The sequence below is a fragment of the Hyperoodon ampullatus genome (genome assembly GCF_949752795.1).
Source record: "Hyperoodon ampullatus genome assembly, chromosome: 3".
NCBI lineage: Eukaryota > Metazoa > Chordata > Mammalia > Artiodactyla > Ziphiidae > Hyperoodon > Hyperoodon ampullatus.
The window spans coordinates 84,680,023-84,707,834 of record NC_136916.1 but is presented as its reverse complement, the minus strand read 5'-3'; the positions used below and the strand labels follow the sequence as shown (position 1 = coordinate 84,707,834).

General features: G+C 49.9%; 1 protein-coding gene across 1 annotated transcript in view; it reads right to left on the bottom strand.

Moving 5' to 3' along the window:
* Positions 1-3,282: 3,282 nt before the first annotated feature.
* Positions 3,283-27,812, bottom strand: part of LOC307049552 (A-kinase anchor protein 13-like) — a gene marked incomplete at both ends in the record, with an annotated part of 43,680 nt that continues 19,150 nt past the window's right edge. The window contains 7 exons of the mRNA XM_079699111.1: positions 3,283-3,632; positions 16,647-16,748; positions 18,474-18,670; positions 19,122-19,244; positions 23,777-23,817; positions 24,504-24,574; positions 25,014-25,175. Coding sequence (XP_079555237.1) covers positions 3,283-3,632; positions 16,647-16,748; positions 18,474-18,670; positions 19,122-19,244; positions 23,777-23,817; positions 24,504-24,574; positions 25,014-25,175 — 1,046 coding nt within the window. The remainder of the gene's footprint in view (positions 3,633-16,646; positions 16,749-18,473; positions 18,671-19,121; positions 19,245-23,776; positions 23,818-24,503; positions 24,575-25,013; positions 25,176-27,812) is intronic.

The window sequence follows — 27,812 nt, the reverse complement described above, 5'->3', positions numbered from 1 at the left end:
TGGACACAGTCAGATTATATTATAAAAAGCCTCCTCTGGCTGCTTTTGAGACTGGACTCTAGGCAGAAGAGATGGGAAATGCTTCAGGAGGCTGCTGAGATGGCCCAGGGGAGGAGAGATGATGCTGGTTTGGACCAGCTTGGTGGTGGCAGATAAAGTGGTATGCAGTGCTCGGACTGGACACGGATTGGAGGTAGGGTAAAACAGAATGGTGCCAAGAGTTTTTATTTGAGCAAAAGATTGAGTTGTCCTTTCCTGAGATAGGGAAGCCCACTGAAGGGGCAGGATGTCTTTTGCAAAGTAGTGCAGCGGGAGCTCAATGGAGGCGTGCTAAGGTGAGGAGGTGTCCCTAGACATCCAAGCCAAGGTGTCAAGTAAGCAGGTGCACCTGTGGGCCTGAAGTTCCTGGAGAAGTTTGGTGGGAGTAGAGATATGGGAGCTGTCTTATGTTTATCTGAACATAAGGCATGGGCCTGGATGAAATCACCTAGATCTGAGTGTACAGAGGGAAGAGGTTTTGTTTATCTGCACTCACTTCCCAGGCACTCCAATATTTGGAAATCGGGGAAGTGAGGAGAAATCAACAGAGGAGACTGGAAAGGAACATCCAGAGAGGTAGAAGAACCAAGAATTCAATCATCTATTGACAAATATGTATTGAATTCTGAACATCATCTCAGAATTTCTAAGACCTTAGATTCTGAACTACTGAAATACTGGACAGATGGCAATGCCAGGAGGTGAAAAAAAGGTGTGGGCCAAGACTGTTCGTTGACACCCGGAATTTCTTCCCTCTTTCTTGATAACAGAAACCTGACTCTGTTGGGAGAGGCAATGTACTCATATAAACGTCTACATAAGATATAAATGGAAGTATCATGTGAGACTTTTGAAGCTTGCTTCAATGGAGCTAACACGGTTGGGAGGCACACATCTGCTCTTCTACTCTTATTCCTTCCTGCTGTATGAAAGATAGATGTTATAGTTGGAGCTCCAGCAGCCATCTGGAATCATGAGGCATCAGCAAAATGAGACCAAGCATTAAGGATGGCAGAATGGAAGTACAGGAGCCCATGCTCTTTAAAACTGTGGAGTTGCCAACTAGTCATAGATTACTTAACTTTAGATTTATTTTTCATGAGCAAGAAACAAACTTCTGTCTTTTTAAAATTCACAGTTATTTTAGGTTCTCCGTCGTAATGTTGCAAAATCTGATTCTAACTGAGCTGAGATTTATTCATAGTTTTTCAAAACTGTGTGCACAACTTGTGTGAGGAACCAAGTTGCCTACACAGCTTGTCATGGTCTGTGCCCTCCCAGGACTCCCTGTGTGGTGGGAAGGATGAACAGGTACGTGGGTCATTACAGCATCGGCTGGTAGGGGCTATGATGGTGGTTGTGCTCCAGGGTCTACAGCAAGAACTGAGACAGATGGCAACGCAAGCTCCGTCCTCTCCATTCCTTTCAAATCATATCTAAATTCAATGACTCAACAAGTGTTCTCGGTCTGATCTTGTTCCCTTGCCTACATTTAATTTTAATTTATTCCAGTACCTAATTTAAGCTTGGAGTTGAGGAGGGGAAAAAATGATAATGTGGACCAGATTTTAGATGGTTGGCACTTATAATTTCACAGAGAGTCTCAATGGAATAATAAGCAATGGTTATGAACTTGCTAAGAATCAGTTTGGTATGTGGAGCTTCGTCCAACTAACAATTATATAAATACTCAAGCTCCAGAAAATTGGCAGGAGTCTAAAATTACAAACGTGATCTGTGTCATTTCTTTAATGGACCAATTATTTTGATGCCTCCTTTTCCCCTTGGAAGGCACCTTAGCAGCACACTTGGCTAGCTTCTTACCTCTGGCCAAGACTGCTCTTGACTAACAGAACCTTCGTGTCGTACCCATCTCTAGATCTAGGCCAAATGGAGACACAAATCTATATTGAGCACTTATTAGGTACCAGGCCCATTACATGCATGCTCTTATCTAATCTTTACAATAACCCTGCAAAATGGGTTCTAGAATCTTCCTTTCTCCAGTAAGAATCCAACACCCAGAGAACCTGAGCACTCTGCCTCCAGTCCTAAACAGCTCTTGAGGGTAGAGCTGGGATTCAAACCCTTTCCTCTACACCATGCTGTTTCTGCCCAAAATGCCTAGTGTCTTCCCTGTCATCTTACAGACTTTTAAGCCTGCAATCTCTTCTGTCCAATCTAAACAGCCTCCTACCCATGGGCTCTCCTTCCCAGTTTCCACGGGTCAAAATCCTACACCTCATCCAAATCTTTTGTGCAGTCACATCACCTCCCCAATAAACTTCCTGGCACCTCCCATCAGTGTGAACTGTGCTTCCTGGGAATTCTCCCCGCCCCATGCTTGGCTCTTACAACACTTATCATTTTCTGTACTTTACCAGGGCTTTTTGCATCCTTTTTGTATCCTACCTGAATTATCCATTATCAGCGGGAGGGAGGAAAGAAAGGACATTTGTTGCACACTTACTTTGTCATAGGAGTTTGTCTCCTTTAATCCCTCAGAAAATCCGATGAGGACTTTTTACCTGCCATGTTACAGATGAAGTTGGATACACCTGAAGTGGTGGAATGAGATGCAAACCCAGAAAGCAAGAAGGAGAAATTATAGATAATTTTCCCCACTCTTGAGCCTAGCCCATCGCTCAGGCATCCAGCAAATGTTTGTGGAGTGAATGAATGAATGGATGAATGAATGAATGAATATTTGAAGGTCGCTTTACAAAGGAACTTAGTGAGAAATGACACTGGTAGGAGAGCTGAAGTACCCTGGAAACTACATATTCCAAGCACAGATGGGGTTCAGTGGCTGAAGAAAATCCCAAACACTGAAAGGAGCTCAAGATAAAAAGAAACGGTTTCCTTAACACTTTCACAACTAAAGGTGTGTCTCCGCAGACCAGGTACAGAAGACGCACTTGCAATCTACAGAGCTCCCTGCTTCAGAAAGCTCTGGAACACAGTCGGGTTTTGTTCGCAAACTTCGGCCGCGGGGGCGGGCAGGGGCCTGCCGCTTTAAGAATCTGGTCGAAGTCCTTTTTCTCTCCGTGCCCCCGCGCCTCGCGGTGCCGGGGAAGCCCAGCGCCCGCCCCTTTCTCCTGTTGTTGGCTTAACTACGGGTTCGGATGCCCATCCATCACAGAGGCACCGCCTCCGATTGGCTTCGGGCCGGGAGGCGGGGCGGGATGAACGGAGAAACTAGTGTGTTGGCGGCGCCCCGGCTGTACCTCAGTAGCTGCGCGCTCAGCGGCTTTTGCGAGCTGGGGGAGGGGAGCAGCGGCGGCGAGGGCTGCGGAGCCTGGCGCGGGCGGCTAGGGGCCTCTGAGCGCGGCGGGTGGCGACGCCACGAGCGGTGAGTACCCGGGCTGGGCTCGGGGCGCCGTCCTCGGGCCGGTGTAGCCGCGCGCCCGGCCGCCGGCTTTGGCACTTGTCACCACCCCTCACCCCGGCCCGGGACCGGGAGCGCCGGATCCTGCGCGCCCCGCCGTGGGAGCCCCCGGCAGAGTGAGCCTCGCGGGACCGCGTGCCCCGCGAGCAGCACAGCGGGGCTCGAGTCCCTGGAACCGCCTCGGTCACCTCGGGGTCTCGGAGGGCTGGAGTCGGGGACAATGGTGGGGAGTGGAGGTCTGTAGAGAGCCGTCCCCTCCCCAACCCCGCTCCTCCCTCCTCGCGAGTGCCGGGGGACCCGGCGAGGGTATTTGCTGAAAGCTGTGAGCGAGAGAATGAATTGGTTTGCAAATGGATGTTGCGCGCGGGAGCTGCAACTCTTTTCCCTGGGAGTGCTTGATTGATTGAGTCCGCAGCCTGTCTTTTTAAAAAATGACTATTGATGCTGGAAAGAGGAGGCTGCCCGTCTTTGAGGATGTGAGCAGCCCGGCTTTGCGCCGCGGGCCGGGCGAAGTCCCCGCGCACTTGACGCCGAGGGCCAGATGGCTGCCTGCCTCGTGCAGAGCGAGGGCCGAGGGTTTAACCAAGGGAAAGGTCGTCCACGCGAGCCCGGCCCGGAGTGTCCTGTGCCCCGGCCGTTTACGTCCCACCTGACAGGGCCCCTCGTCTCTGTTTGGAGAGGTGTGGAGCAGCAGAGGAATGGTCACCCGTCCTAAGCCTCGCCCACCTGCCCCCCAGGGTGGCCGCCACCCTAGCAGGTCCAGAGCAAGCCTTCTCTGGCCCTGGCTGTCCTGTTGACCCCATGTTGCCCTGGCTCCGGGACCCCGCAGCACTTGGGCACGCCCCCCACTCCTTTTCCCCGTCGTGGTTGCTTGAGAAGCTTTCTGGTTGGGACTCTGTGCCCCGAGGGGCACCATACATTTTTGTGCTGGTGCTTCAAAGAACCCAAAGTTCATTTCCACTACCTTTGAGCAGAGAACTCTTTATAGAGATCTTAACAAAGGGGGTGGGGTGGGGGCCGACCCAGGTTCCCCGCAGGTTTAATGCAGCCACTCTTGATCCTGCTGGGTTGCTTTTGGGCAGGGGGAAGGCTCCCTGAGCTTTGGCCCTCCCTGGTTAGGGCAGAGAAGGCCAGGTGTCTGGGCCTTTTGGTTTCACTCTGGTTCTGGGGCGTGACTGAGGGAGGGAAGTTGCCAGGGGGAGAGGAGGCAGGAACCCCACAGTCTGATCACAGGCCCGACTCTGGTGACTCTGACTTGGTTCAGGCCCTTTGGGACCCTGGGCCTCAGTCTGCCCGTTCACAGGTGGGACCGATGCTCTTTGAGCCCAGGTGTGCTGTTCGGATTGCTAAGGGGCTGTTGGTGAAGGCTTGCATTTGGGGACTGGGGAGGAGTAGGACCCAAGGTCCACCCCACCGGGGGCAGGTTTGGTGTCCTTCTAACACGGGGTCCTTGAGTCCCCAAGCCGTGCCTTTGGAGGATGAGGGAATCAGTCTTCCGTGCCCGGCAGCTATCTCCGTTTTGAGCCATTCCCTTTGTCAGGAAGTGACTCCATGCAGGTTACTCAAAGGAAGGTAGAGAGAAATGGTAGAGACCTTCCTGCCGGGGCTCAGGCTGCAGCCGGATTTATGTATGCGGTGCAGAGAGAGGAGCTGCGGGCGAGTGGCACACTGCACCTCAGAGGCGGCTTCTGCAGCCTGATGCCCCTTAATAGCATCTTAAACCTGCGGGCGCTCAGTGTGGGAGAGGAGAGCAGGAAGAAAGAGGACGATTACCTGGGCCTTGGACTTCCTGGTCTGCAGCGAAAGCAGGCTTGGTCCTTCCCATCTGTTACCGTGATGCACCATGTGGGGTGGGGGGTGGGGGCGTCAAAGGGAGTGGTGGTTTGTTCATTCATTCGTTAATCGATTAATTGATTCATGGTTTGAAGGGGCTTGATTGGGACCCTGCCTTCGGGGAGCTCCTGGACCAGGTGTGCTGGCATGCATGTGGGTTAGAGGCCCTGAGACATGGAGGTGTGCACAGTACCCCAGTGACAAAGGCAGCAAGGGGAGCTGAGGGGACACAGGAGGTGCGCGGGTGGTGAAGGCTTCCTGGAGAGATGATGCCTTGATTAAGTAAAGATGAGAAAGGCATGTGGTGGGCTACCACCTCCCCCCACCCACTCACACTTCTCCCAGAGGCCACTTCATTGCCAGCCTCCAGGCAGGTGCAGGTTGAGGGCAGAGAGCATGCAGGTGGGAGGTGATGGAAAGGTTCACCTGAGACTGTGGTGGTCTGGCCCAGGAGTCCCCCAGGAAGATGGGTGGCTTCTGGATACAGCCGATCTGCTCAGGGGATCATGGGAGACCCCACCCCACCAGCCCCAAAGACCAGCCCATCGCCTGAGCCTTTAGTCCCAGGGTACCAGCCCTCAGTGTGAGTGTGGGCTGAAAACGGAGGGGGCTAGCAGAGCTGGCACAAGAACACAGAGTGGCCAGACACAAATGAATTGGCTGATTGAGATGCTCCTTTTCATCTGATGTGGTAAATTTCATAATTGAATTGCCTCAGGCAACCAGGGCTGTTGAAGCGTTTTCCCAGCCAGAACACACTTAGTTGGGACAGCTAGGGGCGGGGGTGGGGAGAGTGTATGCATCCACAGCTTTTCCTCACAGCATCCCAGCAGGCCTTTTCCCTTAGGAATCTGGGTCTGTCCCCAGGTGATGGAAGTCAGCCCAGCGTCCCCTCTAGGTTCCACTCCCTTTCCTAGACCATCTGGCCCCTGAGCAGCACTGCTCCCACCCCAGTGTAATATGTAGCTAAAGCTGATACCTGTCACCTTCAGGCACTCACCTTGCCAGACTTACTGCAGTTCCCTTAGCTGTTAGGAGCATGGAGGGGGGATTGTGGGATGGAGGGCTCAGGGATGGGAGGGTTCCCTGTTATTGAGTCTGTTCAGCACCAGGTTGGGGGTTGGGGGGAAGAGCATGGGCTCTTTGAACTGGACTCGGGTTCAGATGTTGCTTATGTGTCTGTGGGCAGCCCTCTCCTGGGGTCCCAGCCACCTGCACCCACCCTGCCCCCTCCCTCTGGTGCCAGTAGACGCTGTTCTTTCTTACTGCTAAAGCTTTCCTTCCCAGCCCTGTCAGTGACCTTTTGGATGAAAAATGGTAGGCGTGTGTGGCTCACTAACCTGTTTTTAAAAGTGCCAGCTCTGTGGTCTCAGAAATCCAGCTTAGTTGGGGAATATCACTGTATTTTCTGCAAATACATAAAAGTCTCCCAAGCCATTCCCTCCCCCAACGATGGTCTCCTGCACCTCTGGGACAGAGTTTAGATGAGGCTGTCTGGGCCCCACCTTGTTTCAGCGTGACTGAGGCCCAAGGCCAGCTGCACCTCTTCACCAGCTGTCCCACAGATGGAACCGTCACACCTGGACCGTGTCAGCAGAAAGAGCACTTAAGTGGGGGTCTGGGAGTCCTGCTCTGCCCCTACCTGGTTGTACGACTTCCTGTAGGTCCCCTTACCTCTATGGGCCTCGATTTGCTCTTCTGTAAAACGGGTGGATGTTCTTTGGTACAATGCTTCTATTAAATGTCTTGCTGTAAAATCTCAAAAGGTCTTGTGTCCTCTGGTATTAAGTAGTTTTATAAGGCTTGAGTTACTTGCATAGCTCTCTTGGGCAGGAAGAGGGAGTGGTGGCCGGTAGAGTGCAGAGGGGCTGAATTAGAAGGCAGGAATCTGGCGTCCTAGCTCCAGCTCCGCCTCTGATGGGTGCTGTGGGCCTTTGGGCAGGTCGCCTTCCGTCTCTGGGCCCTCATTTTTCCACCTGTAGAATGAAAGTGGTGTAGTAGGCAGGAGCCCCATTTCCTTTCCTTTCTTGGTGAGTGGAAACTGAGTCAGACGTTCCCAGTAACTCCAGAGGGACAGGGCTCTCTCCTCCCTCGGTCCCCTGCCTCTGTCCACTGCCTTGGAGTTTGGGGCCCAGGTGTGAAGGGCAGCAGGTGTGGGAGCACTTAAATTGACACCCCCCACCCAGCCCGGAACAGATGGGGTGAGACCTCGCCTGCGGAGTGTCCCCTGGGCATAGAGCCTAGGGCCACCTCTGAAAAGAGAGATGGACAAAGACTTCCTAGGGGACAAGAGGGATCTTGAGGGAGCCCAGGGGGACAGAGGAGGATGCCAGGCTCCCTGCCTCCTGCACGCAGCACTTTGCCAAGGAGGCGCCTGCAGGACCAGTCTGATGGCTCCTCCTGCGAGCAGGCGGTAGGCGGGGGCTGAGCAGGGCCCTGGGAGAACTGTGTCAGCGGCTGCCAAAGGGAGGACCCCTTTGTCGCTCCCCACCCACCTCTGTCTGCCAGGAAGTCACCTTGGACTGTCAGAGTAGGATTCAGGGATAGGATGGAAACTGAAACTCAGACTTGCTTACTTTCTGCCTGCTCGTGTTGGGCCCCCAGGGAGAGGCTGACCACAGATCAATCTAGGCTGAAAGGAATTACTTTCCTAATTAAGATAAGAAAGGCTTGGCTCATTCAAACCCCAGGATGAGCTGCCTGCCAGATTTGCAGTTGGCCAGGTCAGATCTGTCTGGGCAGGAGTGAGGGCCAAGAGATGGAGGAGCTCTTTTTCTAGAAAGCCATGGCGATTGCATCCTGCATCCAGAGTTCAAGTTCTGCTGCATCCCAGCTGGGCTTGCGAGACCCTGGGCAGCAAGTCCCTTAACCCGTGAGCACCTGTATTGTTTGCGGCTTTGGAAATGCGAGGGAGCGAGATATACAGCTCCATTCAGGCAACAGACATTTATTCAGCACCTTCTGAATGGCTCACCCTGGCCAAGAAACTGGGAAGGGAAAGTCAGGTTCAAAGAGGGTCTGTACTTGCAAGCTCGGCCTCTGGCCTGGGAGACAGACAAGTAGTCAGGTGGTTATGGGTCAGCGCTAGGCTGTGCGTGGCGTGGCCAGAGCCATTGGACACGTGAGGAAATGGACTGTCGTTTGTGTCTCGATTCCTAATGTGGCCAACGAATGTTTTCTGCCGTCTGTTTTTCTGCCAGGATCTGCGATACAGCAGAGAACAAGGCAAGGTCCCCACCCTCCTGGGGCCCCCATTCAACTGGGGGAGGCAGAGCACAGCTGGATAAAATAAATTGAGCTGCGGTTGGGCTGCAGAAAGCAGCCGGGGAGGTGTGAGGAAAAGGATCAAGGTGGGGCATCTGCTTAGACGAGGGGGCTCTGGGCTGGCGACATTTGAGCCGAGACCTCCAAGACGGCGAGAGGCAGCTGTGGGAAGATCCGAGGAAGGGGGTGCCCAGCAAGTGCACAGGCTGGGAACATGGTGGACTGGGGAGGGGGTTGAGACGAGACCCAGAGAGAGGCTGCAGCCATTCCATTCTGGAATCTTGTGATGCATAGGGAGCCTAAGGAAAACATGTTCCTTTTAAGTTGTTTTATTGTCTTTAATTTCAATCATACATCAGCAGGTTTCCTTTATAAAGAAACAATATAAGAAGAAATGGAGCATGGTATGAAAGTGGCCCCATCCTTGGTATCTGTCAGCAGTTTGGGGCATACTATTCTCATGCCCCTTTTCATATAGAGATTTTGTGCTTATGTAATTTGGATCACACTCAGTACTCCACAGTGTCTATCATTTACTGTGTGGTGGATCTCTTTCTCTTTTCACAGCAGTGTAGTATTCCACGGTGCGGCCAGACCACCATCTTTCAGCTCACAGTCTCCTAACAGGAGATGTTTCGGTTGTGTCTGATCTTTCTTCCCCCCTATACAATCCATGAAGTCATGCACATCCTTGATCATACGTCTTTCTGGTCTTTAAATTTTCATTGTCAAAACCGAGTGCCGTCTGCGAAGACTAATAAGCCATTTTTCTCTCCCGTTGATGGTGTCTGGGAGCCCACTTCCCCACGTCCTCACCACGCTTCTTATTATCCACATTTTCCCTTTTAGCTAATGTGATGGGGAAAAGGATCTCATTATTCCTTAAAAAAAAAAAGTGCTCCAGTTTATTCAGGCTTTCTCTTTTTATTGTAATCCATCGTTGTTTTTTCCAGGGGATCAAGGTTTAGCGAGCGCTGCCTCTCGCTGGTCTGACCGCGGCTGGGGACTCAACGAAGCCTTTGCCCTGTGTACTCATCTGTGAAATGAGGTCCTTTTAATCCCCGCCCTGCCCCCTGCCAGGCTGCTGCGTTTTGGGCATGGGAAAACATTCCTGAAAGTTCATTTTATGCTGAAAAGCTCTGCAGACATCATGGGTTTTACTAGTGAAAGGCAGATGTCTGGAGCCTGGAACATTTGAATGGATGTGAGTGTTTCTAAAAAGCCAGTGTGTCCAGGGGAGGGACTGGGCTGGCTTTAGGTGGGACGTCTGCCTTGCATCCCTGAGATGGGGAGGGCCTCACCCAGCCGAGTCCAAGAAATGAGCCAGGAGGGCAGAGAAAGTTCTCTAGCTGGTCCTCTAGCTGGTCTAGGGACAGGCTCAGAAAGGGGCATTGGTCACCACAGACTTGATTCCCCATTTATCTGTTGGTAGAGACCAAAGGCTGGGGCTCCTAGAACTTTGTGTATCTCCATGTTTGTTACTTTGGGGGTCCTTGTGTGTTTTCTTGTAACAGGAGGCTTTAAAATAAGCCAAAGATTGACAGAAGGGCCCTTGTACTTGATTTGGAGACAGAAGGAGGGGAAGCTGTGGGGATTGATAAAGGAAAGGTGGGATCAGGGCCAAGGAAAACCAGGCCCATGTGGTCCCTGGGCGGCCTCAGGCCCCATGATGCAGGAGCCAGGGAGCTGGCTGGGCCCCTGGAGGAATTCACCACTGCTGGGATTCAGGTGCCTGGGGTGTATATAGCTAGGCTCTCCTGTACTTCCCCAAGTGGGCTCTAACACAGCGGGTCCACACCTTGGGGAGCAGCATCCAGGCTTGGCTGCGATTGCCCTGCTGCTGCCTGGTACCTACTAAGCCCTGGTGGAGGCTTCTGTTATCCCCACCAGCCCGACCTGGTTGGGACAGATGTGGGGAGCTGGGGGGGACTAGGCCACAGACAGGAAGGTGGACAGACATGGGGGGGGCGGTGATAGCAGCGGACGAACAAGCAGGTGGACAGAGGGCTTTGGTCGGGAGGCATCCTGCCTTTGTACCTCTGCAGCCGGTGGGCAGGAGGAGAGAAGGCTGAGACCTTGGATGCAGGCACATCTTTGCATTTGCTAGGCATCCCATGGTTCTGAGGGTTGGGTTTTTCATGAAGGGAGTGAGGGGAGCATCTCACTCAGGAGCTGGCTCGAGGGCAGTCCGTGAGGGCAGGGACAGAGTGGGCTGCCCTTTCTGGGCCCCACCCCACTGCCACCCCCAGCCTAGCTTGCAGGGGTTTGTGGAGTCAGAGTGAGGTCGAGTCGCCAGGTTTTGTTTCAGGCACCAGGATTGACTGGTGTGTCCGTGTTGCAGGAAGTTGCAGCTGCTATTTCTACTGCTCCAACTAGGACTTTGTACAGGAAGGTACAATTACAAGCAAAATGTCAGGGTTTGGCTGGCCAGCTGATCCCTGGGAGGCTGCCACAGGCCAAGGCAGGGACGATGGTGGTGTCGGTGGGTGTGTAAAGCGAGACTCATTTGCACGTGGACACATCCCTACCCTGGGTGCTGGGTGGCTTCCTGTGAACTGCTTGCAGCGTCTATATAGTTTTCCTCTAGGCAGAAAAGACGACTTTGCCGGGATTTGTCCAAGTTAGTGCAGCTGGACACGTTATGATTGGCTGGTCATGAGATTATGAAGCCAATCTGGGGAGCTGTAAGCCATTCTGTTCCGGACTGCTCAGGAAGTTGAAATTTTGTTAAATGAAATTATTGAGACCCTACGGTGTGATAGCCACACTTCTAAGTGCTAGAGGTAGAGATGGATGAGACAGACCCCGCCCTAGAGCATCACCCATGCAGCATTAAGGATGCAGAAAGTGCCATCTCTGAACCCTTTGGACAAGCACCTGGTATGTTTTTAATTTATATGCCCTAGGGCCAGAGGCCACGCAGGGCTTACGTTACCTTCTGTTGTGGCCTAACGGATCACCACTAACTTAGTGGCTTAAACAATACCTATTTATTAGCTCACAGTTCTGTAGGTCAGAAACCTGGGCTGGCTCAACCAGGTTCTCTGGTTAGGCTTTCACAAGTCCAAGGTCAAGTACCAGCTGGACTGGGCTTTTATCCTGAGGCTCTGGGGGAGAATCTGCTTCCAGACTCGTTCAGGTTGTTGGGAGAAGCAAGTTCTTGGTGGTTGTAGGACTGAGGTCCCTCTCTCCTCCCTGGCTGTCAGCTAGGTGCTGATCTTGGCTCCTACAGGCTGCTGCATTCCATGCCAGATACCCCCTACCCCACCCCATCTCTAAGCAGCAGTGGAGCGTCAGATCCTTTCCTGCTTCAGATCTCTGACAGCAAGTTCTGCAATCAGCTGAAGAAAACTCTGCTTTAAAGAGCTCATGTGATTAAGTCAGGCCCACTCAGAGCATCTCCCTATTTTAAGGCCACCTGATTAGTTAGTAACATCATTAATTATATCTGCAAATTCCTTTGCTATGTAGGTAACATGGTCACAGGAGTAAGACCAGGGGTGGAGATCAGGGTGCCATCCTTGAATTTTCCTGCCAGGGGCTTGTGCCAACAGGGGCTACAACAGCAACAGTATTGATAACAGCAGGTCTCATGAATAGAGTGAATTTTGTGTGTCCCACCATACTGGGCTCTTTACATGGACCTTCTCATTTAATTCTCAGGATAGCACATTGACACTTATTCCACCCGCCCCATTTTCCAGATGAGTAAAACTGAGGCTCAGAGACTATAAGTACCTTGGGCCAGTTATACAGGTCGAAACAGCAGTGCTCGGATTTGAGACCAGGACCTTAGCGCCTAACCACCCCCTCAGGGTGCTCGAGGCCAGCATCTCCAGTTTGATTACTGTGATGTGCAGAACACCGTGTAGGACAGGGATGAGGGTTGCTCTTTCCCATCCAGCATTTAAAATACTTAAATGTGAAACATACCAATCATATTGCAGGTTAACACAGCAGACACTGAGGACCTCTCACGTGGATCTTTTTGATTCTTATTCCAGTGGGTATTTGTGGTTAATCTACTTCCCATTCAGCAGTATTATCGATCTAATGTATTCCAGGCAGCAAAGATGACACAGAATAGTGTCCTCGATGAGTTGAAAATAAAAATAAAGGCAGAGTACCCAATGCCCTGAAGGAATAAATAATGCTGGACTAGAGAAGAACCCTCACAGCACCGCGGCAAAGGGCCAACAGGTATTAGAATGTTAATTGTAGGCGACAAGACAAAAATGTTCTCTTTACTCTCTGCCGTGTTCCTGGTGCATAGCACAGTGCCCAGCACATGGTAGGTGCTCAGAACTTCCTTGTTAGGTTAATTTTCTCAGTATCTACTATGTACGAGGCCCTGTACACGTCAGACAGATGTCAAGTCCAGGGGAGGGTGTGAGCGTGAAAAGAGAGGGCTTATGGAGAGAGGGAGTGGGGATGGGAGAGCCAGAAAGTCCAGCATGTGCCCCAGTGAATGGTGGTGTCCCCAGCAAGTGGCTGGGGACCAGATTGCACAAGGCTTGGATGTCCAAGCCTCCTTGAAGCTTTTGAGCAGGAGAGAATGGTGGTTAAAAGTGAAGACCGGATTGCCTGGAGTGGAGGAGACTGGGGACAGGGCCTGTTCATAGCCCATTCCGCAGCTGTGAAGTCCTCACCTTGTTTCGGACGCAGGACTAGGTACACAAGGGACCCGAGAAGGAGGATTTAATGGAACTTGGTGGCCGAACGATATGCTAAAAATGTATGTATGAATGAGTTGCAGTTTCTGGGCACCCATGTATTTGGCTATAAATACACGTTACATATGTAATTTCAAGAGACCAAGAATCATCAACTGCGAAGTCCAAGGGCAGCAGCCCATGCGTGGCCCCTGTAGTTTGCCGTCTCAGGCGCTGCCCTCTGCAGACCACTGAGGTCTGTTATTTGGGGGAAAATGAGGGGTCCTGTGGCGAGAAGAAAGCATCCGATGATGGAGGGAGGCGCAGAGCAGGCTGGGTTCTTCGAGGGGAGGCCGGCCAGCGGGCATCAGAGGGCGCCAGCTCCTGTGCCCACACGTCCATGCAAGCTGGGGAGGGGCCGAGACCCTCCGGGCAGGTGGTTCCACTCTCACTGCCCTTCACTTTCCATGGCAGTTTCTTTTTCAAGTCCTTTTACAAAAAACATGGTTAATGTGTGGAGGATGAGGAAGTTTTGCTAACCCACTGTTCTCACAGTGTGGTCCCGGACGGTCCCTGGGACTTTTTCGTGGTCCACGGAGTCAAAACTGTTTTCATAGTAACACCCAGATATTATTTGCCTTTTTCACCCATTCCCTCTAAGTGCATAACCCCGTGACCCAATGTTTTCCAGATGACCATTGCATGAAGTTCCTAAATCATGCTCATGTAAGTGAGCCAGAGTGCAAGACAGACCCAGGAGACGGGAAGGTCATGGAGTACACAAGCACCACACGGGCTCAGGTCCCACACTGCAGCTAATCTTTAAGAAACTAGTGCTTGACAAGTCTTAGTGTTTTGTCAAAGAGGAATATCCAAAATGATCTGTAAAGGCTCTTAAAATCTGTTCCCTTTTCCAACTCCCTGTCTGTATGAGGCTGGATTTTCTTTTAGTCTTCACAATGAAAACATTTTACAATGTTTAGGACTATGGGATTAACACTTACACACTACTATATATAAAATAGGTAAGCAATAAGGATTTACTGTATAGCACTGGGAACTATATTCAGGATCTTGTAATAACCTATGATGGAAAGTCATCTAAAAATATATATATAACAATCACTTTGCTGTACACCTGAAACTAACACAATATTGTAAATCAGCTATACTTCAATTTAAAAAAAACACGGCATTTTACAACAAATTGAATGCCGAAGCAGTTAGAGAGTCTGGCCACTGTTCTCAATAAAATAAATTTTTTTTTTGGAAACTAGATTTATGAAAACCAACTGTTATTTGTGCTAACATATAATGAGTTTATTATTGTTCTTCAGGTACCTAGTCTACATGTCAATTTTGTCTCAGTTTTAATTTTGTCTGTGATAACTCTCAATAGGTTAAACCACGTAACAGAAGCCCTTTAGGGTCCTCAATCGTTTTCACATTGTAAAAAGGTCCTGAGACCCAACCATTTGAGAACAGGTGTGCTAGGCCAAGCCCTTGCAAGCTGGGGCCTGGGTGTGGGCCCTGAACCCAGCTCTGTTCATCTGTTTTCCCCTTTTAGTCCCTTGGCAATCCTGCGAGGTTGGTGTGATGATTTTCACGTCCATTTTACAAATGTGGAAACCGAGGCACTGAGCATTTGAATACCCAGCACAAGCCTCGCAGTATAGAGGTGGCAGTGCCAGCAAGCAGGGAGGTGCCAGACCGACGTCCCTGTTCCCCAGGCAGGGAGAAAGGCAGGCACCTGAGAGAGAGCTTGTAATGCAGGCCTGGTCTGTGTCCTCAGGTTATGTGCTGTTGGATGTAGTGCGAGCTCTTCAGGGTGGTACGGGCCCTGGCAGGTCGGAGGCACACTTCCACACTCTTCCTCCTTTCCTGAGGCCCAGGAAGGCAGACTCAGGTTTGCTAAGTGGCAGCGAGGCACTTGGGAAATCAAGTGTTTTTCATTAAAAACAGCATCTCTTGTTCAGGCACACACGGCGTTTACAGCCAGGAAGGTGGTTCTTTCTAAACAGCCCATGTTATGCCTTTCGAGCAGGGACTTTGGAGCAAAACAGCTTTGAATACTGAGGATGTGTGCGCATTTCTTACCTTCTCTGAGCCTCAGTTTGCCCACCTGTACAATAGGGACCGTGATGCCTCGAAGAGGTGCCGTAAGGATGAAATGAAAGAAGGCATGTACAGGGCCTGGTGCAAAAGCTCGCTCACATCCAGGTGTGAAAAAAAGTGACCCCAGGACTTCCCTGGCGGTCTAGTGGTTAGGACTCAGCACTGCACGGGGCACAGGTTCGACCCCTGGCCGGGGAACTAAGATCCCACATGCTGCGTGGCACGACCCCCCCCCCCCACCAAAAAAAAAGTGACCCTGCATCCGGCACAGCGTCCGGCAGGTTCAGGGGTGTGTGCGGTGGGGACAGCCTCCCCGCCCTCCTCCGCAGCGGTAGCTATCAACCCATTTCTCACCCAGCCTACTAGAGACAGTCTGCAACCCCAGCAGGGGGGGGTGTGTGTGTATTACGTGTCTATGTGTATGACTAGGTAGTCGGTTTTTAACAGATGTAAGAGATGGCATCCTATTCATAGCACTTCTCGTTTTAGCAGAGAAGGCCAGTTGCTTATTTTTTTATGTATAGAGTTCTGTAGTACTCCATTGTATGAATGAACCACTATTTCTTTAACTGGGCCTCTTGCCTGTGAACACTGATCCTGTTTCCAGCCTTTTGCTTGCAGCCAAGAGGGAACATGCAAGTGTGATGGAGGGCAGGATTCCTGGGCATGGAGAGGCTGGGGCAGAGGGCTTTTGTCATTTTGAAAGATCTTAGCAAAGTGCTCTCCAGCTCTCCCCTGCCCTCCTCCCTCTCCATGGGAGGGGAGAAACAGAGCTGTGTCTTGGGCTTTAGCAATCGAGGCACATTCCCATTCTGGTTCGACAGCAGCCCTGGCAGCCTGGAGTAGAACGAAGCTTCTAGAGCACAGGGAGAAAGAAATCCACGAAGAAGTAGCTGGTGCTTGACTTTTTTTTTTTTTTTTTCCTTCTGTCCTGTTGTGCGTGTGCATTTTCCTCCCAGGCTGTCACTCCAGGTGGCTCACTGAAAGTGATATCTAGGCCACAGTGCTTTTAATGACTCCATCTGTGGGCCTCTGTGACTCTTTCAGGGGACCAGACAGGAAGAGAGACAGCCTCCCTCCAGGCCCCCAGCCTCCCTCTGTTTGCCAAGGGCCCGGCCAGTCCTGCTGAAGAGGGAGGAACCCAGGACCAGGAGGCGATGTTTGCTTTGTACGGGGTCTGTTCTCTGCCCCTGCTTGTTTCTCTCTGTCTCGCTCTGGATAAATGAAAGGAAGCAAGTGATTTCAACAGATGGGTGAACCTGAGCACCAAGTTCTTTGTCCCGTCTGTGGTTAGACCAGGGATGTCCATTTCATTGGCCCCACTCCCGTCTGCAGCAATAGCTGGGCTTGCAGACCCCCAGCCTCGGGGGCCAGAGACAGTCCAGGCGGCCCCACTGAGTTGAGGGGCAGCAGGATGCGGCAGTGGAAGCCAGGTGGCAGCTTCTCTCGGCCCTTCCCTGCCGAATTTGGAGGCATCTGAGCCACTCCTCCCTTAGCTGAAAGAAGCCTCTTTGTTGCAGCGGTGGTTTCATTAAGCATGGTAACCAGAGCTTCTATGACAGTATGACGTCACACATCTGTAATTCTTCTCCAAAGATTTTTATCTCAAGAGAATACAGTGATTCATAATACACCACAGCAAAAACGTTATTTGTTCGTTGGATACAAATGCAAAACTATGGATGAATGAATTAGTAAGTCATGGTGCTTATATACTTCACAGACATTAAAAATTACAGCTGACAACCCCAGAGACGCTGGGATAAACCAACCGGTTCATCCCAGTGTCTGCATGCAGGAAACCCCTGATCAATCTGTGTTCAGTGGTGAATGAAGGATAGGAGCATGCAAACTCTATGAATGGTAAAAACAATCTGAAATTGTGTTCTATAGTTGCAACAATGTAAAATGTTTGTTATGGGATAAAAGCTGAAAATAATAAGCCAAAGTGAAAATAGTCATTGTGTTTGCAGTGCCTCTCAACCTTATCACTTCCCCCCACAAACCTTTTTGGACCTTTTATTCCTAATTGCACTCAACCCCCCTCCCCGCCATAAATTTGAATACCAGATACGCTTTAAGTCTGTGTTCTGTATCTATGTCTGTGCTTTGTACCTACAACAAGTAAGATTTTTTTCTGTCTTCCAAGAACCAGTTTTTGCCTCCTTAGGACAGTGTTCCTGCCCACCACCTCCTGACCCCCTCAACCCCCCATGAGAACGTCTGTGTCGGGGCTGTGATTCCTGGGGATTGTCATCATTTGTGTCTTGCCTTCACTTTTGTGTTGTCTTCTCAGTAAAAATGACTGAGCTCCTGGGTGTGCCTGTTGGCCTATCTCACTTGGTTTGTGGAGCTCCCACTCAGAAGAGGGGGTCCTGGGCAGAAAAGGGGGCGCCAACCATCTGTGGCTGCGTCTGCTGGGCTGGGCGTATGGCTGGGCAGTCATTACAGGGAGTCATTCCCACATCTCCCTGCCCGGTGTCCCAGCCTAAACAAAGCACTCAGACCATTGCCTAGTACATAGTAAGTGCTCAGTCACTATGACTTATATTGGTAGTAGTACTATTGTCATTACCATTCATCTCTGAGCTGCTGTTTTCTTGTCTGTAAATTACAAAACTAATAGGGCATATGGCAGGATCGCACCTCTGGTGCTGTCCTGGTGAACGAAGCCACGTGACTCGTTTTAGCTAATGAGATGGGGACAGAAGTGATGTGCGTCTTTCTAAGGCCAAGCTCCGAATTGGCAGTGCCGCTTTCCAGAGCGTTCTCTATTTTCTGTTGGCATGGTGACTGGTGACATGGCGACTACTCTGTCATCTGGGTCCCTGGGAGTGACAGTGATGAGAAGAGTACTCTCTCCTCCCCTCCCCCACCAACCACCAACTAACCCACGGTGCGTGTAGCGTAAGCACGAAATGTCTCTGTCCCCAAAGCCACCGAGATTCGGGGGTGTTTGTTGCTGCAGCACAACCTAGCCCATCTTGATTAAAACAGAGTCATAACCTTGTCAGGCTTGGTTGTGAGGATGAAATCTTCCATGTAAGATGCCCAGCAGAGTTTGGATACATGGTAGTCATGTGCTCCACGCGGCTCCCTTCCCGGCCAGAATTCCCTGTTGATTCTTTGCAGCAGGTGTTGCTTCTTCCTACAGCAGAGTTTCACAGACCTTGAGCCCTTACCCCTGTCCTCTGCCTTTTCTGGGAAGGCAGAGCCTGTTGCCTGGGAAAGGCCAGGGCAGCGCACCACCCAAACCCTTCCTCCAGAAGTGGCCCGCCCACTCCGACAGAGCTGGCATCCATCCCCATAGCATCTATCAACTCGGAATAACAGCTCTGGCTCCCCGTTGACCAGAGGCTGCTGGCAGCCTGAGACCTGGCTGTCAATCACAGGAGCTAAAGTGGCCACCCTTCCTCAAGTGTGCCTAACATTTGTGTGCATTGAGTAAAAAGGCTGGAGCGCGTCGAGAAGGCGCTGAGGCATTTGCCTGCCCCTCTGGGTCTGCTGGGACCACATTCCCCTTCCTGGCTCTGGGTGCAGGAAGTTGGGCCATGTGTAGGATTCAGTGCCCACCTGGGACTGTGTGTGTGACCCTTTTGAGAGGGTACAGTTGCACTGTTGCTCACGCCCTCAGGACAGCAGGTGGGAACCAGGCTGTCTCACACTGTGCCTTGTCAGAGGGTGTGGAAGGCTTGGGCTTCTGTCCAGAGGGGGCGAGCTCAGGGGCGGGCTCCACCTTTCGTGGGACATTCTGGCACTGCCTGAAGAGAACCCCATTTAGTACCAAGCAGGGTATGAAGCAGACACCGTCACCCCTTCCTGAACCTCACTCCATTCTAGAACCACCATCCGCATGGCCAGTGCATTCGCCTGCCAGAGGGCCCCGGGCTTGCAGCGAGGCAAGGATGGGGTAAGGCTGGGGGCTGGGGTAGGGCGGAGTAGCATCCAGCAGGCTAACCACGGGAGAGCAGGAGGCGTGCGTTACACAATTCCCGTGACTTCACTGCGGATTTGAAGTCTTTCAAAATCAAAAGCTGAAAAACAAGATCAAAATAAATAAATACACAGCAAAAAATATAAACAGTTTTAACCTGTTGGATTTTCAATAAAAATTCAGGTAATACGACTTCTGAATAAATATATATAAATTTGTTTTTTGTTTTTTTTTTTAAAAGAAAGGGCCATTGGAAGGTAGAAACATCTAGGGAAAGGACCCATTGTCTGATAATTCCCTTGTATCTAGAATGATCTGTGGCTCTGATTCAGTTACAGCAGTCATACTGATTTTACTTTCACTTAACGGTTAGATTTGTCTGCTTCATACGGTGCTTAGTTTGTTTTCCACTTGAAAATTGGACGGATGGCTGCCCCTGCACCCCGTGGGCTCCCTGAGGTGTGTGTGTCCCCCAGCCTTGGGCAGGGTGGGGATTTGAGCTGCAGTATCACGGGGCGTCCTCTCGGAACCCCGCTCCTGGGAACCTTGTTGTAGCACGCCGCCCTGCATAGCCCTGATATCTGATAGTGTTGGAATCCTTCATTATCACAGTTCTGGAGTAACCCAGATCCAGCAGGCTTGAAGAAAACCCTTAGTGTTTTTCCTGACTATAAAAATATTACATACTCATTAAAAAAAAATCAAACAACTTAAAAATGAATAGAGTAGACAGTGAAAATCCCCCTTTTTTTTTCAAAGTGGAGGTTGGGGTAATGTCTGCTGTGTTCTTTATTCAGTGACGGTGGTAATGACAACAGCAACAATAATAAAACAGCTGACCGAGTAAGCAGGAGAGGGCCAGGCCGTCCCAAATGCTTGTCATCGACGGTCTCATTTAAGTCTCAAACCTATAAAGTAGCAGCTGTTTTCGTCATCGCTTTATGATTGATAAAAATAGCCCAGAGAAGTGAATTAACTTTCTCAGGGTCACCAGTAAGGGCTGAGCTGTCTTCAGGGGCCCTGTTCCTGTGCACTGGCTTTGAGGAGCTGTGAGTTTCCCCGGGTCTGCTGTGTCACAGGTGTGTCAGTGGAGCTGGGGCAGAACCCCCGGGAGATACAGCTTCAAAATACTTGCTGCCCCTCCCCTCTGCGGGCTGGGGTTCACCTGCTGCAGCTGGAATGTCCAAGGCGAATTCTTCGCTTACACGACTGGCCCCAGGGTTCACATGCCACTGGCCCTGTGTGATAGCGGCCCTGCCTGTCCCTGGCCTTTCTCTTCCCTGAAGGGCCGATGGTTTGCACCCAGCCTTTGCACCTGCTGCTTCTCTGCCTGAACCCTCCTTTCCCCGCCATCACATCCGGGCTCCGCTCATCACTTGAAGTTTCATCCCACGTGTCTCCTCTTCACAGGGGCCTAAATGAGCCCACCGTCGTCTTGTCCCTCTGTGGCCCATTGCCATTTTATTTTCTTCATAGAACTCCCAGGAAGTGAAAGTGTCCTATTCACTGGTTTGGTTCCTTATCGCTGGTCTGTCTGCCCCCTTCTATACCGCCAACCACAGAGTGCAGCCCCATGGGGGCAGGAGCTCTGTCTCTGTGCATCACTGTCTCCCTGCCTGGCACGTGGGAATTGTTCGGGAAGCTTCTGGTGGATGATCGAGTCAGAACCACATTACCTGCAACCCCTCAGCTGGGCCCTGGGATTTTCTGGCTCCCTCTGGCCACCAGCGAAGAGTGATGGAGTTGACACCCTCATTTAGAAAATTGCTAACTCCTGGCTGGGGGTTGAAGGGGGTGAGGGCATTAGCGCTGCAGGACAGAGCTGGACCTCCCAGAGAGTGACCCTCAAAATGCAGCTTTGATTGCCTCTGGTGCTTTCTTCTCTGAGAGTGGAGGTCTTTAGATCTTAGTCACTGGAATCTTCAGAGAGCTTGGCAAGTTTTCTTCTGAAGGTCTTGCCTCTTGGCTAGTTTGTTTACTTATGTATTTGGCTAACTTTCCAAGGAGGATGAAAGGTGAGCTGGGCACCTTGCTATTTGGTGCTTTTTTTTTGCAATTTTATTTTCTTATTTTTTTAAATAAATTAATTTTGGCTACGTTGAGTCTTCGTTGCAGTGCGCGGGCTTCTCATTGCAGTGGCTTCTCTTGTGGAACACAGGCTTTAGGAGCGTGGGCTTCAGTACTTGTGGCACATGGGCTTGGTTGCTCCGCAGCATGTGGGATCTTCCTGCACCGGGGCTCGAACCCGTGTCCCCTTCATCGGCAGGCAGATTCTCAACCACTGCGCCACCAGGGAAGTCCCTTTTTGCAATTTTAAAACTGTATATATCGGGCTTCCCTGGTGGCGCAGTGGTTGAGAGTCCGCCTGCCGATGCAGGGGACACGGGTTCGTGCCCCGGTCTGGGAAGTTCCCAAATGCCGCGGAGCGGCTGGGCCCGTGAGGCATGGCCGCTGAGCCTGCGCATCCGGAGCCTGTACTCCGCAACGGGAGAGGCCACAACAGTGAGAGGCCTGCATACCGAAAAAAAAAAAAAACTATATATATATTATATTGGAGTATAGTTGATTTACAGTGTTGTGTTAGTTTCAGGTGTGCAGCAAAGTGATTCAATTAGACGTCCACATATATTCATTCTTTTTCAGATTCTTTTCTCATATAGGTTATCACAGAATGTTGAGTAGACTTCCCTGTGCTGTACAGTAGGTCCTCATTGGTTATCTGTCTTATATGTAGTGGTGTGTATATGTTCATCCCAAGCTCCTAATTTACCATTCCCCCCCTCCACGTTTCCCTTTTGATAGCCATGAGTTTGTTTTCGATATCTGTAAGTCTGTTTCTGTTTTGTAAATAAGTTCATTTGTATCTTTTTTTTTTTTTTTGGGGTACGCGGGCCTCTCACTGTTGTGGCCTTTCCCGTTGCGGAGCACAGGCTCCGGACGCGCAGGTTCAGCGGCCACGGCTCATGGGCCTAGCCACTCCGCGGCATTTGGGAACTTCCCAGACCGGGGCATGAACCCATGTCCCCTGCATCGGCAGGCGGACTCTCAACCACTGTGCCACCAGGGAAGCCCAATTAGCATGTTCTGTACAAATATGCCCTGGGGAAACACTTCTGGTGTGTTAAGAGAAAAGAAGCAGGATATGAAGCTCCAGGGAGTAGTGAAACAAATTGTATAAAACTATGTTTATGCAATTCACACTCACACATAAAATACATGTCCTGTATAAGAAAAGGCTGGAAATATGAACACCAAACATTTAATAGTAGCTATTTCTCAGTGGTACTATGTTTACTTATTTTTTTTCTTTTTTACATTATTGGATGTTTTCCAAATTTTCTACCACAAACATGTATTCCTTTTATCATATTTAAAGCACAAAAACTTAATTATCAGGCTTAGCTCTTCTGAGAATACGATTTGCCCCTCATTTCAGTTTATTCTTAATTAACAGCGAGAGGGAGAAGTCACAGCAGACCAGCTGACTCTGGCTGAGCATCTGTAGTGTATAATCCATGCTGGAATGCCTGAAAACCACTGCTCTTGTACTGTCTCTTATCTGACTCTTCTCACTAAATATGAGGGGAAAGTTGCCAGGTGAAAAAATCAACTAAGGGCTACTTTTTAAGCAGCACCAGAGCACAGCAACCTGTGTGGGAGCAGGTTTACTTCATTCAAGGATGGACATGCTGAAGGGGGTTACGATGTCAGCGTGTAGACTAACATGCCAACAAACAGAAGACAACAAACACCCTTCTGTGTTTTAGGGAAAAAAGGAAAGATTTCCTTAACCTGAAATTTCAAAAGAAAGCTCCTCAGGGATTTAAGGTATTCTATTAAAAGCAGGAAGAAACACAGAGAACACCCTGAGAGGTACACCCTAGCACCCCACTGTCCTGTGTCCAATTCCAGCCTGCTGACACAGTCACACGCTTGGAGTCAACTAGGTTTGGAGACAGTAGTAACCTTGAGGAGGATTTCCTAAGAGGGACCCAAGGAGACGGGGAAACAGTGAAAGGCGTGGGTTATCCTGCAGGGTCAGCGGAGCTCAGCGGAAGGCAGGTCTTAAGGACTTGCATGGGGACCTGATCTCTCGCTAGGAGATGACAAGGCTACTTCTAGAGTGACACAGAGCGAAAAGCAGTGCTCGAAAAAGAAAACTCAAGCTGAGTTGCAGGATAAGAAATTATTATGCAAAACTTTACCCACAAGTTAATTTGCCATGTTCCAGACTGTGGCTTTTGGTGCCAGGCTTGTGTTACAGCAAAGGTGGCTACAAATTCTACTCAGTGTGCGTAGATGGAAAGAAATCACCATGGGAGCTTCATGGCCCACGTTTAGAGAAAGCAAGGGGCTTCTCAAGGACAGAGAAGCAGAGGCAGTACTCTGGCAAAAGGGCAAGACGAGGCCCTGGGGCCAGGGAAAGGAAACGCAACTGCACAGATCAGCCAGGAGCCCAGCTTGTTCATCATGGCAAAACAGAAATGAGTATTCCTAACCTAGCAATTATAACAAACTCATATTCTTTTAAATAGCTCATAATGTTCTTACCTGTTTCTTTTAAGCATAAATACCAGGTTAGCATTACCACCCTATAAAACAAACAAAAAAAGTGCATTTAAAAACAACGGAGCTTCCCTGGTGGCGCAGTGGTTGGGAGTCCGCCTGCCGATGCAGGGGACGCGGGTTCGTGCCCTGGTCCGGGAGGATCCCACATGCCGCAGGGCGGCTGGGCCCGTGCGCCCTGGCCGCGGAGCCTGCGCCTCCGGAGCCTGTGCTCCGCAGCGAGAGAGGCCACGACAGTGAGAGGCCCGCATGCCGCAAAAAACAAAAACAAAAACAACGAAGACTCTGAGGCAAGAATGATATTCAGCATGTGTCTGAGTTATGCTGTGACTTCCCCGTTTTCGTTCTTTTCTACAATAGCTTCTCACTGCAGGGCAGTGAAGATTTGAGGCTGAACTGTTACTGAAGCCTTGCAAAGAGTTCAGGTGGGTGTGTGCATTTAAACAAGCCTCTCAATGAAACTGGTCCAGCCACGGCCACGGCAGAGCTGTGCACGTAGGCGTGGTGTCTGGAGACAGGCCCTACGGCCAAGAACGTGGGGCTCTGAATTGTACTGTTTGCTTAAAGACGTGCTTTCCTCTTAAGATAAAACAGGAAATCAAAACGGCAAATTGGGCGTCCAAAACAAAACCAAAGTAGGCTAATTTCAAAGACTATGAATTTAGAGGAAGTGTCAGGGAGGACTTAGGGAGTGTATTTTAGAAAGAAATACCTTTTTCAGACCACTATCCGATTCTGTTCTCCTAAGATCTTGGCCATCATCTCCCTCTTCCTTCTCACCTCCTAAACAAACAAACAAGGTTTTTTTGGGGTTTTTTTTTTTTTGCAGTTGTAAAACAGATTAGCCAAGGAAATACTATATACATAGCTTAGGGACAGAATATTTCTGAATCCTATTAATGCCAATGGCAGCTAAGTGACTGATTATTAATAATTTCACTGATGCAGAAGAACTAGAAGCAGAAAGGAAAAACAAGTGTTATTACCTCCCTTTGGCTATAGCTTAGCTGAGATCTCAGGAAAACCTCTTTTATTACTGAAAATGAACATGACATTCATAGCGGTTCCTGAGTGTTTTAGCAGCTAGATACTTACTAGGATCTCACTAAAACATTTACTGACTGATTGGGACAGAGGAGATGGAGCTACCAGAGTACAGATCATTTTTAGTTGTGATAGTTAAGGATTGCCCACAAGAACACATGAGTTCAAAACCACTGACCTTTTGAAGCATTCATCTGATGGCTGTCAAATCCTCCAAAGGTCTCTGCTCTCCGGGGCAAGGAAACGGGGCCTACCATGCCTTCTTGTTCAACAGGGCTGCTGACAGCCTGCCCAACTGTGCCTCCCAGGCTTCCACTCACCAAACCCTGAAGGATCTTCACTGGAAGAAAGGAAACATGCAAAACTGACATCTCCTCTTTTAATGGGAAAAAGAAAATCTCATGGTAATACACTGTATGTACAGGGAAGATGAACAGAAAATTCCAAAGTGACTACATGCCTTCCTTTGCTCAGAGAAAGCTCTCAGCTCAGGATACATGCGTTAGTTGGATTCTAATGGAAATGCAGAGATTAGCTCTTCAGCCTTATTCACATGAGACCTAGGAGATTTAAAAGGGTACAGGAAAGGCAGAGTAATTTATTGGAAGGAGCATGGCCCCTGGAGTCAGATCCAAAGCAGCCAAAAGGAATTCCCTAGGAAGTAAGGTGAGACAATTTGAGAACTGCAGTTCAAACTGGCAGGCTTTTTGCCCCTCCCATAGGGAGGTCAAGGGGCTAGAGCAGTCTAAGCATCTGAATTCTCAAATCCAACCAGCTAGGGTTCTCTTCTAGACCAGCAGTGTCCCACAGAAAGGAGAAAGTGCTGAAAGTGGAATAAAAATTGAGCGGCAGAGAAGCAACAGAGATAAAGGAAAAAGAAGGTCCAGATGGAATAAGGGAGGAAACAGAGGCAGGGAATCTCCTAAGACAAGCCATTGTTACTTTCTAAAAACACTACATGAAAACAATAGAAGAGTCCGATGAAGCAAAAAAGCTATCTGAGCCTGAAAATGTAGGAAATGTATTTCACGCAAAAATGAGCAACAGAAAAACATCAAAGTCAAATCCCACACAAAGTTAAGAAAAGGCAGAGAGAGAGAAAGAACAAGGGGCATAACTTCCCTACATATAATAAAAGCACATCAGAAGGACATGTCCATAAAATAAGTGAGCTAATAAAATAAAATGACACAAGACATGAAAGAACCTAAGTCAGAATCAGAAAACACAGAAAGGAGGTGGCAAAACTCAAGTGGAAATGAAAGGAAAAAAGGTATCCCTTTAAGAAATGAAAACAACTAGAATATGAGAGCAAATAAACCCCAAAGAAAAGGACTTAATAGATGGTGAAAGGATATTTAAACATTAAAAAGATGAAGCTATAAAAAGTACTATGGGAAAGCAAGAAGTATTGAAGACAGGCAAAGATGATCCAACATATGGATAGTGGGAGTTCTTGAAGAAGAAAATCAAAGCAAGGGTGTAGGAAAAATATGAAAAACTATAAGAATACATCTCTGAAATCTGAAAAATCTGAAACTATATGTCAAAATGGAACACTGTGAACCCAAGAACATCATTCCAGAATAACCAACACCAAGGCATATTCTAGTAAAACTACTCGGATTTAGGGGAAAAGAAATCCTTTGGGCGTCTAGGCAACGAGCACGTGCAAATACCAGAATTTCTGACATAACGGACTTGCACTCTGTTCCATTCTCCTGCCTCCTGTTTATTTCTCAACCCACACACTCTTCTCTGGCTTCTGCCCATCACTCTGCATCTGCTCTTTCCAAGGTTACCCTTCACTGCTGAATCCAGTGAAGTCTTTCATTTCATCTTTTCCAGCATGGATGACTTCCCCCATTTAAAACTGTTTCCCGGACTTCCCTGGTGGTGCAGTGGTTAAGAATCCGCCTGCCAATGCAGGGGACACGGGTTCGAGCCCTGGTCCGGGAAGATCCCACATGCCGTGAAGCAACTAAGCCCGTGTGCCACAACTGCTGAGCCTGCGCTCTACAGCCTGCGAGCCACAACTACTGAAGCCTGTGCGCGCCTAGAGCCCGTACTCTGCAACAAGAGAAGCCACCGCAATGAGAAGCCCCCACTAGCCACAACTAGAGAAAGTCTGCGTACAACAGCGAAGACCCAAGGCAGCCCAAAATGAACGAATGAATGAATGAATAATAAAATAAAACTGTTTCCCTCCCTATCCGCCTTTGAGGACACTGCTGGTTCTCTCTTCCTATCACTCTTACTCCAGCACTTTACAGACCAGACCTGCCACCTGCCGTGAATGAGTATCTGGGCTCCCCCCAACCCCCAGCCCCGGGCTCCATCCTAAACTCCTTTCTATACTTTACATGCTTTCCTCTCGGGGACCTCAGTCACTCCCATGGCTTCAATTACCTCTTATGTGCTGATAACTCACAAAAGGCACCCCAAATCCTACCCACTTTTTGAGCTCCAGACCGCTGAGTCCCACTGTCAGGCGGCTCTCTCCACCTAGACGCCTTGTTCTCCGCAGGTCAGAAACCTCTGTTCTCCCTTCTTGCCACCCCTCTTGCCTCCTCCCGGTAGCCTGTGGCCTCTTCCTCAGGCAACAACATTGTCATCCCCCAGTTACCCAGCTGGAAACCTGGGAGCGGTTTTGTCTCCTCCCTCTGTCCCACCACCCACCACAGTGGTTCCTTATTTCTTACTCATGTCCATCCCCCCTCCAGCCCATTTCTCACCAAACTTACCCCAAGAGTCCCCCAACTGGCTTTTCCACTCCCAGTGGGCTCCCCCAGCCCCCCAAGCAATTCTCCCAACTGGTGTCAATACCAATTAAAAAAATTTAAGTCTAAATTTTGCTAAAGAAATTGTATCATTCATTCCCTTTGTTGCCTTTCAAGATGTGGTGGCTTCCTGGCTTAATCTCCCATCACTCAGCCCTGACTCTCCAGACATACCAAACCTTCATTCCTTGGCAGAC